A 16,474-nucleotide genomic window follows, 5' to 3' on the forward strand; every position below is an offset into this window, starting at 1 on the left:
AAATATAAAAGTATAAAAACAAGATGAATATGATTATTATTATTATTAAACATCCTTTTGTGAAGTTTCACCTCAATGGTCAACTTTGCTAGGCCATAACCAAGAAACACACAAGAGTATATAAAAAAGAAAAAAATATACACACACATATAAATATAACTATTATAGTATTATTTATCCACACAGAGAAGAGAAAGAGAAAGAGAAAGAGAAAAGGGGCAAAAGCCATTTCTAAAGAGCAAATTAGAGAGAGAGATAGTGTTATGTGCTGTGTGCTCTGTGTCTGGTAAAAAAGGGGCCAATTTTTCGCTAAATTGCAGCATTTGGTCTCTCCAATTCTCTACACACACCTCTCTTTTTACAAACCTTCCTTTGTCTCCCTCACCTTTCTTTTTTTTTTTTTCTCGTTTTCCGGTTGCCGGAAAACGTACAATCTTCTTCCCGTCAGATCTAATATAAAGTTAAAAAAATGAATCTCCGGTGAAATTATCTGGAGTTTAATTTTATTTTTGTTGATCGGAAAGAAGATATAAAAATGAAAACACCGGCGAATACTGCCGGAGTTCAGCAACAGCAACAGCATACTGTTAACGGGAATCCTGCTGAAGGTCTGTCACTATCTTTGCCTTCTATATATATATATATATATATATAAATATTATTATTTTTTCGTAAGTATATACTTCCCGATGCATTGTAACAATCGTTGATTCATTGAACAAATCAACTTCTCTTTCTCAACTTTTTTTTTTGTCTATTTCTTCAAAAGAGCATATTTTTTTTTCTTTACAAATGAAATTTTCCTGGAAAATAGTTTTTCTTTTCATTGGAAAGCAAAATGGAAACACTTGCACGTTTGTTAAAAGTTGCTTGCTCCGTCCGTCCACTTTTAGTTGTCATGGTTTTTTTTCTTTTACAACCAAAGATGTATTTTTTCATTAAAAATTACAAGTTATAGTTTTTTTTTTATAGTTTTCGAATATTTTGTTTAAATTATTGAATTAATGTAATTTAATTTAATTTTTGAATTATAGTCAAATTGATTTTTGAGACAACTAAAAATAGACGGAGGGAGTAATAAGCAAAGCAAGTCTTTTTTTCCTCAAAAAAAAAAGTGAGAAAAAAATTTCTCATAATTTATCAATTTATATTACCAATAAAAAAATTTATTTTTTTGGAAAATAATTTAAATTTGTTTTTGCAGTGGAGAAGAAAAGCATAAATCCAGAGCTATGGCAGGCCTGCGCCGGTCCTCTAGTGAACTTACCGGCGGCTGGGACCCATGTTGTTTATTTTCCACAAGGCCACAGTGAACAGGTTTAATTTTTTTCGCGATTCGGGTGAAAATTATAATATTGGAAATTTAAATTTCATATAATAATGTGTCGGCAAAAATAAGAGAACAATTTTTTTTATTTTCTTATATGGGGCTATTTGCTAACGTGAGCCGATATGGTGCACATTATTAACATTCACTAATTTTGGTGTTACTAGTTGATTTTGATAGTAGAAATGTATTTATTTTTATGTCCATGTTCTAGTGAGAGTAATTTATTAATTTTTGGATTTTTTTGTTGATCTATTATGGTATTATCTTTGGTGTAACATGCAATTTGTGTCAGTATCTATGGTTGTATTTTATTGGAGAATTTGTTATTTGTTGTTTGTTTATGTATATGCTTACATGTGCACGTGCATACACTATGTATTTACCACACGGTTTTAGAAAAAGAACAAAGATGAAAAGATAGGAAACATCATCTTTTAGTATCTTTGACTATGATGTTGCCAAACAACTATGGTAGTGGGGGTTGTTTAACAGAAAAAATATAATTTAAACTTTATGGTTTGGCTAAAGTTAACAAAGGGTTTCTTTTTTCGATCTGCTTTGATATGTTTTTTCTTGAATCAAAAACAACCTTTCTAAGGGTAGAGTCTGTGTACACTCTACCTTCCTCGGATACAAATAAAGATTGAAAAGAATTTTTAGAATTTCTTTAGCAAACCTTAATGATGAGAAAGAAAATGCACCACAAAGTGTGGCGGCTAATAAAGTGGGATGAAAATCATGAAGATTGAAGTTTAAATTCTAGAAAAGACAAAAAAAAAAGTTAGTTGATTTCTTCCGGCTTGTTTATGACTTGGTGGACAGAGTTACTGATGGAAGGTAACATGTACTTCGTTGAATACATGAGATGCATGCAGGTTGACCTGAAAACCGTTGATATTAAAAAAAAATATGTCGAGGCGGAAAAAAGGAAGGAAACTAGGAAGATAATAAGAAGGAAATGAGAAGTTAGTAGGAATGTACTTCAATGATGATTTTGTTAAATAAAACTTGAATATATTTTGGTAAGTTGGAAAATTCTGAATCTTTTGCCTTTTCTTTTTAGTCAAATTTTGATTACTTTCAAGAATTTCTGTGTTGCAACTGAAATGTATGTCATATAGCTAGCTAGTGTTGTATCTAGAATGGTTGTCTGGTAAAGATTAGTCGTGTACGCAGAGTTATATATTCAAGGGTCTAATTTGTTTTACTCTTGCATTTGAACTTTTTCAGGTTGCGGCATCTATGAAGAAAGACGTAGATGCCCAAATACCAAACTATCCAAACCTTCCATCAAAGTTAGTTTGTCTCCTTCACAATGTTACCCTGCATGTACGTACATTCGAACTTCAGTTTCTTTAATATTAACTGTTTTTTTGAAGCCTCTGCTATTCAACAATGATGATTGTATTTTTTGTCATTAGGCGGATCCAGAAACAGATGAAGTTTATGCACAAATGACACTGCAGCCAGTTCCTTCAGTATGTTTCTTCCTCACTGTATCTAACATTAAAAGGCGATTATCCCTATTCTTGACTTTTTTTCTTCATTCGGAAAAAGAGGAAGGGGGTGGAGGGGGGGGGGGGGGGAGTGTGAGGTGGTCCTCCATCCGTGGAGGATCTCAATTATAGCATATTAAGATGGAATTTAAACTCATTTAGTGAACCTTCGGTCATTTGCAGTTTGACAAGGAGGCATTGTTGAGATCAGATTTGTCTATGAAAGCAAATAAACCACAAACAGAATTTTTTTGCAAGACCTTGACTGCCAGTGATACAAGCACACATGGAGGTTTTTCGGTCCCTCGACGTTCTGCAGAAAAAATATTCCCGCCTCTGGTAAGAGCATATTAAAGTTTCTCATTTGATACATTTTGGTTGTTTCTCTAGCTTTTGTGTGATAGGCGTACTTGTTCATTCTCAGGATTACTCAATGCAACCACCTGCTCAAGAACTTGTGGCTAGAGACTTGCATGATAATTTGTGGACCTTCCGCCATATTTATCGCGGTACATTTGTTTAGCTGCTATATATGGATTTACTTGGCCAAGCAAGGCTAGATAAAATTTGGCTTCTTTCCTATGATTTACCTATCTCTGGTGATCCAGGGCAACCCAAACGCCATTTGCTAACGACAGGGTGGAGCCTCTTTGTCAGTGGGAAGAGGCTCTTTGCTGGTGACTCAGTTTTGTTTATCAGGTAATGATACTGTCAACGACATGCCACCTTGAATGTTGTATCTCTTTTTTTTTTTAATTGTAACTATAAACTGATGACTAAAAGAGAGTAATAAGTAAGATCAATGAAGGGATCTGACTTCTGAGGCTTCAAAAAGAACCAATTCACCTGTTAGACTCATTTTTTATCGTTCATATGTTTTGGTCATTCCTGACGTTTGTAATCTATGTCGACAGGGATGAAAAGCAGCAGCTTCTACTAGGAATTAGGCGGGCAAACAGACAACCAACCAACTTATCATCATCGGTGTTGTCAAGTGACAGCATGCATATTGGTATCCTAGCAGCGGCTGCCCATGCAGCTGCAAACAACAGCCCGTTCACTGTGTTTTATAACCCAAGGTCAATGCATTTACTTTCTTATTAGGCGGCCAATGCATTTTGCTTTGCAACTTATCAATCCTTCTGATTGTCATGAAAATAAAAATTCTTAAACCTCTAATATGAACAGGGCAAGTCCTTCAGAATTTGTCATCCCTTTAGCCAAGTATTACAAGGCAACTTATAGCAGTCAAGTATCACTTGGCATGCGATTCCGCATGATGTTTGAGACAGAAGAATCAGGAACTAGAAGGTATATGGGCACAATTACTGGCATCAGTGATCTTGATCCAGTGAGGTGGAAGAATTCACAGTGGCGCAACTTGCAGGTATATAAACTGAAGTTCTCTATAACTTGTATTCTATCTTTAATTAACTACATGATGTATTGACACCTTCAAACTTGTGAACTGTAATTAGGTTGGTTGGGATGAGTCAACTGCTGGGGAGAGGCGTAACCGAGTCTCAATTTGGGAGATTGAACCAGTAACAGCACCGTTTTTCATCTGTCCTACTCCACCATTCTTTAGATCAAAGCGGCCAAGGCTACCTGGAATGCCAGGTAGTGAGCAAATTACAATCAGAATATGACTTTATCTCTGCTTTTATTTTTAATTTTTTTTAATTTTTGGAGAGATAGTTGAATAAGTTTGATTTTACCATTTACTCCACTGACCATGAAGTTAAACTGGTAATTAGTGCACGTCTTTCTTATGGAAAACAGAAGGAAAATATTTTTTCTTACTGAAAAGATGGCTTTGAATGAGCGTCCAATAGGATTTAGGAGACAGACATGCCTTTTTGTCCTTTCCTCTTCTATCTTTGATCTACAAGCTTTCCTTTCTTGTATTACTTGAATAGCTTATGATATCGAACAATATCGCTGAACCTAATTTGAAAAGGCGAGCAATATCTCAGGGAAAATGAAATATAATCCTGTTATGAATATTACTTTCACCTCCAAAAATCATTCAACTATAAACTAAATTCCTAGATTTCTAATCTGTAGACTGTGTCACTTCTTGCAGATGATGATTGTTCTGATCTGGATGGCCTGTTTAAGAGGACAATGCCATGGCTCGGTGATGACTTTGGCATGAAGGATCCGCAAGGTCTTCCAGGCCTGAGCTTAGTCCAATGGATGAACATGCAACAGAATCCTTCTCTGGCTAACTCAATGCAACCAAACTACCTGCATTCTTTGTCTGGTTCTGTGCTACAGAATGTTGGAGGTGGAGCGGACCTCTCACGTCAGTTAGGTCTACCCGCACCTCAGCTTCCTCAGCAGAACACTTTACAGTTTGGTGCCCAAAGGCCAACCCAACAGGTTCAGCAGCTCGACCAGCTTCAGAAGTTACCAACTACCACATTGAGTCCAGCAGGCTCCATTTTGCAGTCGCAGCAACAGTTGTCGGATATCAGTCAGCAACCAAGACAGAACCTAATTAACCAATCAGTGCCTACAAACCATGTTCAGGCCCAGCTTTTGCAAGCGCAAAGTCTTGTGCAATCTCAGAATGTCCTACAGCAACAACAATCATTTCAAAATCAGCTGCAGAGGAATCTTCCTCAGAACCTGCCACAGCAGCAACAGATTATGAATCAGACTCAGCAGCAAAGTTTCATGCCACCCCAGCCGAGTGATCCACTTAACCAACAGCTGCATTTCTCTGATAACCAATTACAGATGCAGCTTTTGCAGAAGCTACAGCAGCAGTCACTTCTAGCTCAACAATCTTTACTGCAACCATCCCAGCTTATGTCAATCCAAGATCAGCAGAAGCAGTTAGATGTATCACAGAACTTTTCTAGGTCACTTGCAACAAGCCAAATGCTAGATATGTCTCAAACCACGTCCACCTCCACGTCTCTTTCCCAGCCACAAGTTGCCCAGCAGCAAATGACGATAAATAATAGCCAGTCTAATCTTCGTTTTGCCCAGCCAAATCAGCATATGAAGCAACAGCAGCAGCAGCAACCAGGAATTCTACCAGAAATACCCGGACAAGTTTGCCAGATTCTACCACCGACAACTAATCAGCTTTCCGCAAACTGCAGTAGCTTCTTAACAGGAGCTGTAGGTGGAGGCCAGTCGGTGGTTACGGATGATATCCCATCATGTTCCACCTCACCATCCACCAACAACTGTCAAAATGTAGTTCAGCCAATTATGAATGGTAGGATCCATCGAGGCACAGCTGCAGCGGATGAAACAACCCAGTCTTCTCTACCCCTTTTGAGTTCCAGTGGATTAGAAGCTATGTCCCCTAATAGAAATCTAGTTAAAGATTTGCAGCAAAAACCTGATGTGAAGCCCTCATTGAATATCTCCAAGAGCCAGAACCATGGGTTTTCAACTCCTCAAACATACCTTAATACTGCAGTTCCCCAGATGGATTATTTAGATAGTTCATCTTCAGCAACCTCTGTCTACTTTTCTCAAAATGATGTCCAATTGCAGCAGACGACTAACCCGATGTCTTTCAGTTCTCAAGCAGTCGTATTTAGAGATAGTCAAGATGGAGAAGTTCAGGGTGACCCTAGAAATAGTGTTGCTTTTGGAGCAAACATGGACAATCAGTTAGGAATATCCATGATGCCTGATTCTTTGATCACAAATAGCTTGGTGGGGTCAAGGAAAGATGTATCAAATAATATCTCATCAGGTGGAGGCATGCTTTCCAGCTATGAGAATCCCAAGGATGCACAGCCTGAACTATCATCCTCAATGGTCTCCCAATCATTTGGCGTTCCTGATATGGCCTTCAATTCAATTGATTCTACCATAAATGAAGGCAGCTTCATGAATAGAGGTGCCTGGGCCCCACCACCTCAAATGCCTCGAATGCGGACGTTTACCAAGGTAGGTTACAGTAAACTAGACAAATCTATTTCCTACCTCACATTGTTTTGAGTTAAGAGTACTAAACTTTTTTGCCTCTATGCTCTCAAAGGTACACAAGCGTGGTGCTGTTGGAAGATCAATTGACATTGCACGTTACTCAGGCTATGAAGAGCTGAAACAAGATTTAGCTCGTAGATTTGGTATAGAGGGACAACTGGAGGATAGACAAAGGATAGGATGGAAGCTTGTATATGTGGATCATGAGAATGACGTTCTACTTGTTGGTGATGATCCTTGGGAGTAAGTTCTTGAACTTTGCTTCTATCTAATTTTCAGTATTTGCATTTTCTATACAAGCAAACAGCATATGCCCTTCCTGATGGTTAAGATTTCTTGAAAGCCACAACTTCAAAGTGAACCTCCTTATAACCATACAACGTCTATCCCATAATGCATGCATCCCATGGACACTTGATAAAAGTGGCCTAAGCTGCTTTTACAATCCTCCCCATTCCCTTGCACTTGTACATACTTGTGGTGTACTGATCATATGATACTTCAGGGAATTCGTGAACTGTGTCCGCTGCATCAAGATTCTTTCTCCACAAGAGGTCCAACAAATGAGCTTGGATGGAGATTTTGGGAATAATGTTCAAAATCAAGCTTGTAGTAGTTCAGATGGAGGAAATGTGTAAATTTAACTGGCTAAAGTTCCATTCTTAGAAACCTCCCACGATTGGTTATTCTTCCCTTTATACACGATAGAACACGTAAATCAGCTCTTCCATGGTTGAAAAGAGCTGTCGCTAATATCTAACTGGAACAAAGCGGGAAGTGGGTGTGCTTCATCACCTCACCGGTCCAAGTATGGTAGCTCGTGTTACAAGGGGGGAAGAACTGGTCAAGCTTAGGTAACCATAGAAGCACAAGATGCATGCTACAAGAGTATTTAAAATTTCTTGTTTCCTTTGCACGAAAAGTTTCTTAAGAGTATTTTCAATGTAAAATTAAAGTCCTTGAAATATGTATGTAGTGTTGGAGTGTATAGTTGTTCAGAATGTTCTCTGGTTTTCCTTTAATCTTTTAATGGAAAATCTCAAAAGTAAATTTCAGTAGCTGAGTTGAGACTTTAGTTTCACTTCATTTTATCCCTTGGCTCTTTCTTACGTTATTCTTAAAGAGGCCAAATAGAGTAATCACAAGGTTAAAGGGAAACTAGTAGAGAGGCAAAAAGCCATACAAAATCAAATTATAAGATTGAGTTGTTGCATAAACATTACTTTATGATCAGCGTCTAAGCAAATATTGTTTCAGAAAAATGAAAAATCATTGATACATCGAGCTCAATGTTGTGTTGTGCAAACGTTTCCAGTGCTAGAACTCCTACACTTTGCCTTTAAATCTGTCTACTCTTTAGAAGGCGTATTTGGAGATAACCGAATTTTGCAGCTCCAGGCGAAGAACCTTCAAACACATATGGTGAGAATCCAGTGGCAGCTTTGTATCTTTGCTGAATCTGCAGATAGAAACGCAACAGTGAGAAGATCTTGCTACTAAAATAGAAAAGACATGAATGGCTTAACGACACAAACACAAACTTGTATCTACCTCAACAAGTTGTTCATTGCTTCTTAAACAGTTCCTCCCGATAACACAAACAGTTCCACCGGAACCTCCACCTGTTATCTTTGCCCCAAATAAAGTCCCACCTTCAGATTCTGATGATTTAGAGTGCTGCATTTCTTGTACCAAGTTAACCAGCCTATCTGTCCCATTTGATGCAAGACCACAAGCACTGTAGCTGAAATGGCACTGCAGTATGAGAAGCACTTGGTCAGAAAACCTTTAAAGAGTTGAGAGAAAATTTCATAAAAGAATCTGCTCTAGAACAATAACAAAGACATGAAGCAAATCATGTACCTGATACATTAACTCCCCAAGAGCAGATAGTTGATAATTGGAAGGTGTAGCTGATAATAATGCTTTGAAAGCCTGATAGTAATTGATACACATGTCAGTCAATTGTTCGTTATGAATATGAGAGATCTAATAGCATCAGGAGATAAAAAGTGTATTCAGACTTTGAAAAGACTTCAAATTGTGGACCTTGACTCGGAAGTTTTCATAGATGGGATGCCTAGTGGGTGCTCTCACAGCATAATTGCGCTCTTTATCAATTGTAGTTACAGAATCATCATGATCAAGATACTTCTCCACAAATTCTTGTCCAGATAAAGACTCTGGAAGTCTAGTTGCATAAGATGCCTCATATCTGAAATTATAAGATATATTAGACATAGCAAGGAAAAAAAAGACAGAACTACAAACTATATATACATAAACAAACCTATGAGCTGAGAGGTTGCAAAGGTAATCCAAAGAAGCCTCTGTTTCAAGCAGATTCTTTCCATCTTCATCAGCATCGTCAGGGATGGACCTGTTGATTTGCTGAGTGGAAATGTTTGACAAGGAGGAGCACAACTCCACAGACGCAGAGGACTTTATTATCTTCTTACCCATAAATGCACCAACCCTAACAGATTTGTAGTCTGAACCACCAACACTGCAACAAACTCTCATAAGCACTAGGAATTAGGAAAGAAAGAGAACATAAGGCCAAAACATAGATCGTAATTTGGTTGAAATCAGTTAGTCCTTAGGCGGAGGAACTGAACTCCACTCTAGCTTAATTGGTTTCTTGCTCCAAACTTGAAAAAAAAGAAGGCAAAATCATTCTTGATCAGCTCCATGAGAAATGCTCTCGAGTTAATCTTCCTTTATTTTATTTTATTATTATTTTTTAAGAACTTCCTTAAATAAATTTAACCAGAACTTTCAAATATGACATGAACAGACAGTAATGTCTTACTTTAGATTAAAAACAAACTTGACGGAGATAGAGAAGGTTAAGGGAAAATACCCATTGAGAAGTTTTACCTGTGTCGTATTCCAGAATCAATTCCCCAAAATCGGATGGTGGGTGGTATGTCAACAAGTCCTAGAACCTCGGCAGGCTAAAATAAGAAGTGAGTGCTAATTCTGATCTCACGGTCGGTCCCATTAACAATGTAAACACATTGCACAAAAATTTGCTGCATACCTGACACACCATAGCAAGAAGTTTGTTGGCCTCTCCACATGCAGAGGCCATCTGATCCATCACTCCGCAAGGAGCTCCAACAATATGATTCTCCACCTATTGAAGAGAAAGAAGCTTGAGCTGGAAAAAGGAGGTTTTACCAATACAAGAAACAGAGAAAAAAATATGGGAGGACAAAATGAGAGAAGTACGTGCCTTTTGGCAAAGCAGAGCCAGATGTCTGGGGTCAATGTTCAATCCTGCAAAATGAACGGTTGTGCAATTCAGTCTTCATTTAACATAAAAGGAAATCCAGAAACTGATAATTGTTCCTTTCAAATCAGCCAGATCTTCCAAATTTGGGATTTTTCGCATAAATTTGGAACCAGAACAATGAATGGACGAATTTTTCTAAACGCCTGCCCATTATTCAAATTTAGCATTAGAATTTAGATCTAAATGAAGTTCCATAAATACGAATGCAAAGCAAATATGAATAAAAAATGTAGGAGACAGATCATCAAAATCCCTAAAGTGACTACTGAAAAATCATCAAGTTATGTCACACATTTGTGTATTTGTGATAATGGATACTCTCGGAATTATAAGGGAAATTATTTGTTTTTTTTGTGATGAAGGAGGGTATTCTGCAGATAAATGTTGTACCATGAGCAGCAGCAACAGCAGTCATGCTGGCCACTTCTATAGCAGCAGAAGAAGATACACCTTTTCCCTCAGGAACACGAGAACTTACCTGTGTAATCAGGTCACAAAAAACTAGCTTGGTCAGATGAAACAAGCAAAAGAAGGAAAGTGGATACTGTATTTGTACGAAAAGACCCTCTTATTAATTTATGACTGACATAAATTGAAGCGTTAGAATAAACTATGTATACAATCCTGTAAATATTATGAATATCATTAAAGATCAATTAGAGTGGTTCATTCCCTGTAATCAAGTAATAAGGTTGATTACCTTTCCTTTCTTACAACATGAACGGTGCTGTTTAAACCCAAATAGTTGAGGGAATAATGTACAGAGTTCTCTCAATTCCTCTTCTCACATGGTATCATAGCTAGACCAATCTTGATTCTTGGTTTGCCTAATAATGACCCTTCCATGTTATATTATGTATGCTCCATATGTCCAGTCCTAGGTGTGTGGGGTGTTAAAATTCCCACGTTGGTTGTGGGATGGGTAATTGGTCTTCATATATGGCTTTGGGAGATCTCACCTCGAGAGCTAACTTTTGGGGTTGAGTTAGGTACAAGGTCCTTTCTTAACAAACTACATCAGCCTTATTGTAAAGAGATGGATTATGCGCCTAACTCAACCCCAAAAGCTAGCTCTTGAGGGGAGGATTGCCAAGTTCATATAAGGAGACCACCCATCCCATTTTCATCTGATGCGGGACTCTTCAATACCCCATCTCACACCCACGACAGGACATCTGGTGCGTGGGCAATTTAATATGGGGGCTTAACATCAATATCCAGTCACTGGGATGAGTTTTTTTTTTTTTTTTTGATAAACTAAGATGTTTCATTCAAAAAGAGCATCAAGTATATGCATAGCTATAGGAAAGGGAAAAAACAATAATTGGGATGAGTTCTGTCCTGATACCATATAAAATTAGGTTTTGGGCGTATCATACACCCCAAAAGTTAGCTCAAAGGGAGGAGGATTGCGCAAACATTATAAGGAGCGCAAAGTCTCGTCCTTCATCGACATGGGATTCATTTCATTCATCACCACGTAATATTCTGCCTTTTTAGTTTTGCTTTCTCACAATCCTCTCCTCGTGCGATAGTTTTTGAGGTTGAATTAGGCCTAAAATCCATTTCTTACATGGTAGCAAAGTCAGGCTCGATCCAATGTGGACTACCAGGGTTCCGAACAATCACGGAGGGTGAAATACCCCCAGTCCTTGAATGTGCACACAACGAACCGTACAGTGGAACCCCGAATAAAGATTGTTCGGATCTGGGCGAGTGGGGTGTGATGAATGAAATGCATCCCACATCGATGAAGGACGAGAACCTAGGCTCCTTACAAGGCTTGGAAAATCCTCCTCCCTTTGAGCTGTCTTTTGGGATGTGTGTTAGCCCCAAAGCCTAATTTGACACTAATGAAATAGTCAAACAGAAAAGGTAATTGCTACATCCATTTAACTTGTGAAAGAATGGGCCAATTCAGAACGCCTGTCTATGCTGATACAATGAAGTATCACATGTCTGTCAACTCATTATAGTAACTGTAATTTGAAAAGTGATTGGTTTTGTACAAAAAGGTCACCCTGTTCAGATAACAGGAATTTGCTTCACATTCGGCTTTTCTTATTTTGTTTGCAGATCTGAGTGGGTTACATCACGTAGTGAATTTCTAAATTTAACTCATCAACATTTCTTTCTTTGGTGGGAAGATTCTCATTGACTTGAACAATTGGTCAACCTTCTTAGGTTCAGCCAAATAGATAAGTGCAATCTATAGAAAACTTAAGCAGAAAAACTTGCCGAAGGTATGAACACAGGAAAGGCTTACCAGAATGCTAATGCTATCCTCAAAACGGATGCCTAATTCAGTCATCAGTACCAGAATTGTCCCAGCAACATATGCTGCCCATCTACATAGTATGCTTCATGGTTACAAGCTGGTGGCATCCTATTAAAAGCAAGAGAACTAATATACAAGAGTTCACTCACTTCTGGGCTGGGTCTCGGGTAAAATAATTGTATGCTTTCTCATATGTAATTGGCTGTCCATCCTCCACAAAATCAGAAAGGTTCATATCAAAAGTTGGTCCACGATTACCTAATTCTGAGCCAAGTGATACCTGAATTTGAATTCATCAAAAGTAAGCCACAAGCTCCTATGAGCCAAATAGAAAATTGGAGCTGGCAACTACAATGGTGTCAAAAGTTCCACGAATGACAATAGAGGTTAAAACACAAGCAAGTCAAAATGATTTATTTGCTAGAGTTTTGGTCTCAGATATATACATTATTGAACAGAATATTTTCACTTCTCAAATAATTATGTAAGGTAAAATGTCTCTGTCCTATTTTACCATACCTATTTCCCTTGATACACCTTGTTGCAGTACCTGTGTGATATGTCAAATGCATGCCAAAAATTGCAAGTAGTATAACCTGAGTCAATGTAATAGTCTATACCCAAGCTAGTTAGATGCCTCTCTTAAAACATGCCATATCAGAGGAACATATAGCATTACAACACAATATTCATACCAATTGCCAACTGGTGAACAAATGTGACAACTGGTCTTACACTTCTAGGCTGTCAAGGAGATTGGGAGGCATAAAGCATAGGAAGTACTAATTTAATATCATGCTTAAATGAAAATTATTTCATAATGGCCAAAATGTAAAACTACTTTCAGACTTTACACCTGAGAATAACAACTTGCTGCTTCCTGATGACAAACCTATGATTTTGCAATTCTTTAACAGAAAATTGACTAGCAAGTGCATCCACAGCATTTAAAACCATCAATTAAGGAATAAGGATGGTTGTGTTTTCCTGATAATGCGATAGATCACATACAACAACATACCCAGTGTAATCCCACAAGTGGTGTTTGGGGAGGGTACCCCAACCTTGGGAGGTAGAGAGGTTGTTTTTGATAGACCCTCGGCTCAACTAAAAGCATTTCAAAGCAGATGGGAAAAATAGAAAACATCGGAGTGAAGAAGCCAAGACAAAATACTAAAGAAAACATGACAAAGCATACAAAATGTGATAGATCACATGCAATGAGAATATTCAAAGAATTGATAATACATACAATTTGAAGAACAGCAGTTGGTCCTTCCTTGGGCTGCCTTGCCTGAGCATGTTTCCACAATTTGTGCTTGCTTGGATGGTTTCTCTGAATTGCGACATGGCATGACTCCCTGGTAGGCATCTATAGAAGAAAATGATGACAACATATTGTAAATAGACAGCAATGATTACATGATGACAATGTCTAAGAAGTACTCCCTCAGTTCCAACTTATGTGCCACCGTTTAACTTGGCATGGAGTTTAAATTAAAAAAGAAACGACTTTTAAAACTTGTGATCTAAAACAAGCCTTGGACATTTGTGTACCTATTAATCATCTATTAAGAAAATAGAAATCTTGAAGTTATTATTATATATAGAAAGATGAATTAAAAAAGAAGTGTGTCATATAAATTGGGACAGAGTGAGTACCTCCTCTATTGAACACATTGTTATATGAGGTAAAAACACTTAATACTCAGTGGAATAATCAAGGTGTGTGCAAGTTACGGGTGTTCAAAACCGAACCGTAACCGATAAGCCAACTGCAAAATTGACTTATTGGCTTATTGGTATTGGCTTATCGAATAAACGGTTGGTAAATGGATTAGAAATATAATTAACGGCTTATTGGTGTGGGGGTGGATTATTCAATTTCCTTATCGGATAAATCGTAAACCCGTTAAGAGATACCATACTTACACTTTTAACTTAGGTATATTAACATCATTTAATATTTTTTCATAATATATAATTATATATTATTAGTCCTAAGGCCGTAAAGCCAAAAACTTGAAAACCTATTTACTTTTCTATTATTAACTATTACATTACTATTAATCTATATTTTTTGTAATATAGAAGAATTTTATAATTTAATTGCATTTAAAATAGGGAAAAGAAGTCATTTTTTTAAGGTGCGTTCATAGAGGAAAAAGGTAGAGGTTGGCTGATACACCGTCCGATAACCGCCCGATAAGTGCTAGTCCGTTATCGAACCAATTAATATCTTATAGGTTGGCTAGCAGATTAGTAAATTTAAAATCCAATATCCGTTAGGCCAAACCGTTAAGTGAAATTATCCGCCCGATCCATCCGATAAGCAGCCCTAGTGCAAGTGGCCCCGACACCACCGTGGCACCGTTATTGAAAAAGAAGAGGTAAACGCACACTTTAACAGTGAGTCGGAGGGCTCTAGCTCTGGTGAACATCACTTGAAAATATGACCACCTTAAGCAAGAAAATATAACAGAGCTCACTAGTGAGGAGTAGGTGAAGATATTCAAGTATACAAGGGTAGAGTTTGAACTTTTATACGAGGTGACAAATGCATTCAACAAGTCACAACATAAGACTAGCATGAAAAGCATAAATAAGGAAAATATAAAAAGGAAATAGGAACTTTACTTGTAGTACTAAACTACCAGAATAGTCAGCAATTCCTCCAATTACGTCCAATCTTCCGGGTGCTCTTGAAACAAAAAATTCTTCCTGCACGACAAGAACAAAGAGAAATCTAGAATCTAGGCTCTCAATTTGAAACATCATTGGTGACACAGACCCCCATTAAATAAACAATAAACATTGATATCCCATATTCAAGGTTATAATTCATGTCAAGGCAATAAGCTGCACAGATTTCCTTAAAAGACAAGCCTGAACCTGGAAAGTTTGCAAGCCTTCTAGAGTTTGTTTGAGCGTTTACAAAAGTACCTTTATGAGTTAAATTTCCAGCAATGGTATTATGGTAATCTTAAAAATTCCAAGATACCTATCAAAATTTCCATGTCAATTTATTACTGGAAGACACTAAAATTAGCAAGAAAGATTACTCTGGTAAATAAGTCTGAATCAATAACATAAGTAATGAACCCCTACATTCAAATTGATGCACACTTGAAAACTTTCCCCACAGCAGTTTTTCCCCATTTCTTGTTGATTTATTTCAAAATGTTGATCATGTGAAGATTTTCTTCTAATGATTCTTATATTTTACCACATTTATAAGACAGCTCATACAAATATGAAAAATCTATGCAAGAATATATTTACAGTGAATGAGACATACCTCCCAATTGAACATTGCAGAAGCAGCCAGATGGTCGCGTGTTTGGAGCTTGTTATTATTTTGAGGACAACCTGAGGACTCCATTTCAGCCAAGCTCTTCAAGAAACCAAGTGTATCTGGGAGCCCTTGATGATCTCCATGAAGAATTGTAAAGTAATCACTTCTGCAAAGTAACGTTGGTGAACATTTGATAAGAAATATGCCTAAAAGTCGCTGTAGGAGACATATTAGACCAATTAACTTGACATAAAAAACAAATAAATAGGAGTTAAAGAATTTACTGTCTCGTAAGACTGCTATTATCGAGAACTTCCTTATTTGGCAATTGAGTGCGTGAACTAAGTTCATTTTGAGCAAGTGAATACCATTCAGGAATAGCAATATCTTTCCCAGTAATTCTTTGAAGCTGATAGCCTAGGACGATAGCATCTCGCAGCCTACGCGCTCCACTAAGCTGCAATGAAAGCAACGATTGCAAGTTATCAGTAGGGCAAAAGATATTGTAATATGCAGTTTTTGTGGAATATTCTGGTTCTATCCACTGAAGGGACCTAATGTCAGCCACCCTGATTTATCATCCAGTTCACTATATCTTTCCACATGTACTATGTTTGCTAATTTATAACATGAGAGAGAGCTGATCTTACTTAGTAACGTTAACATAATTCTTTAAACTTCAATAACATATTAAGCAAAACTGCAGAGGTTCATATATGCCGGAACCAGATGCCCAACATCACCTTTTTGATATAATAAAACCAAAAAAAAACCCCACCAGGAGCCAAACAGTGGCCCTTTTTCACCATTGCTCTGT

At 37.5% G+C, this 16,474-nt stretch overlaps 2 protein-coding genes across 3 annotated transcripts in view; one reads left to right on the forward strand and one right to left on the reverse strand.

Moving 5' to 3' along the window:
* Positions 1–200: 200 nt before the first annotated feature.
* On the forward strand, positions 201–7,867 carry LOC125823243 (auxin response factor 19-like). The gene is made up of 13 exons (XM_049502640.1): positions 201–608; positions 1,205–1,317; positions 2,561–2,659; positions 2,752–2,808; positions 3,010–3,165; positions 3,251–3,335; positions 3,435–3,525; positions 3,741–3,905; positions 4,015–4,213; positions 4,305–4,446; positions 4,913–6,747; positions 6,839–7,029; positions 7,292–7,867. Exons 1-13 carry the CDS (start codon positions 536–538, stop codon positions 7,422–7,424), a joined length of 3,339 nt encoding a protein of 1,112 aa, XP_049358597.1. The 5' UTR covers positions 201–535; the 3' UTR covers positions 7,425–7,867.
* Positions 7,868–7,977: 110 nt separating this feature from the next.
* LOC125823244 (L-arabinokinase-like) overlaps positions 7,978–16,474 on the reverse strand; it is a 29,666-nt gene continuing 21,169 nt past the window's right edge. For both annotated transcript variants that reach the window (XM_049502641.1, XM_049502642.1), the window contains 15 exons: positions 15,942–16,114; positions 15,661–15,823; positions 15,000–15,083; positions 13,615–13,734; positions 12,512–12,642; positions 12,351–12,432; positions 10,475–10,562; positions 10,025–10,068; positions 9,830–9,925; positions 9,667–9,743; positions 9,077–9,292; positions 8,836–9,001; positions 8,650–8,721; positions 8,338–8,541; positions 7,978–8,245 (listed from right to left, as the gene is read on the reverse strand). In XM_049502641.1, the coding sequence (XP_049358598.1) occupies positions 8,126–8,245; positions 8,338–8,541; positions 8,650–8,721; positions 8,836–9,001; positions 9,077–9,292; positions 9,667–9,743; positions 9,830–9,925; positions 10,025–10,068; positions 10,475–10,562; positions 12,351–12,432; positions 12,512–12,642; positions 13,615–13,734; positions 15,000–15,083; positions 15,661–15,823; positions 15,942–16,114 (1,836 nt within the window). In that variant the 3' untranslated portion in view covers positions 7,978–8,125. The remainder of the gene's footprint in view (positions 8,246–8,337; positions 8,542–8,649; positions 8,722–8,835; positions 9,002–9,076; positions 9,293–9,666; positions 9,744–9,829; positions 9,926–10,024; positions 10,069–10,474; positions 10,563–12,350; positions 12,433–12,511; positions 12,643–13,614; positions 13,735–14,999; positions 15,084–15,660; positions 15,824–15,941; positions 16,115–16,474) is intronic.

This window comes from Solanum verrucosum, unplaced genomic scaffold, assembly GCF_900185275.1.
Source record: "Solanum verrucosum unplaced genomic scaffold, falcon-dt-bn FXZP01000214.1, whole genome shotgun sequence".
Classification (NCBI taxonomy): domain Eukaryota; kingdom Viridiplantae; phylum Streptophyta; class Magnoliopsida; order Solanales; family Solanaceae; genus Solanum; species Solanum verrucosum.

Excerpts from the sequence above, each read along its gene's own strand:
- LOC125823243 (XM_049502640.1), top strand. The coding sequence starts at position 536 with ATGAAAACACCGGCGAATACTGCCGGAGTTCAGCAACAGCAACAGCAT. Across the intron at positions 1,318-2,560 it reads CACAAGGCCACAGTGAACAG|GTTGCGGCATCTATGAAGAA; the intron begins GTTTAATTTTTT and ends GAACTTTTTCAG. Across the intron at positions 6,748-6,838 it reads GAATGCGGACGTTTACCAAG|GTACACAAGCGTGGTGCTGT; the intron begins GTAGGTTACAGT and ends ATGCTCTCAAAG.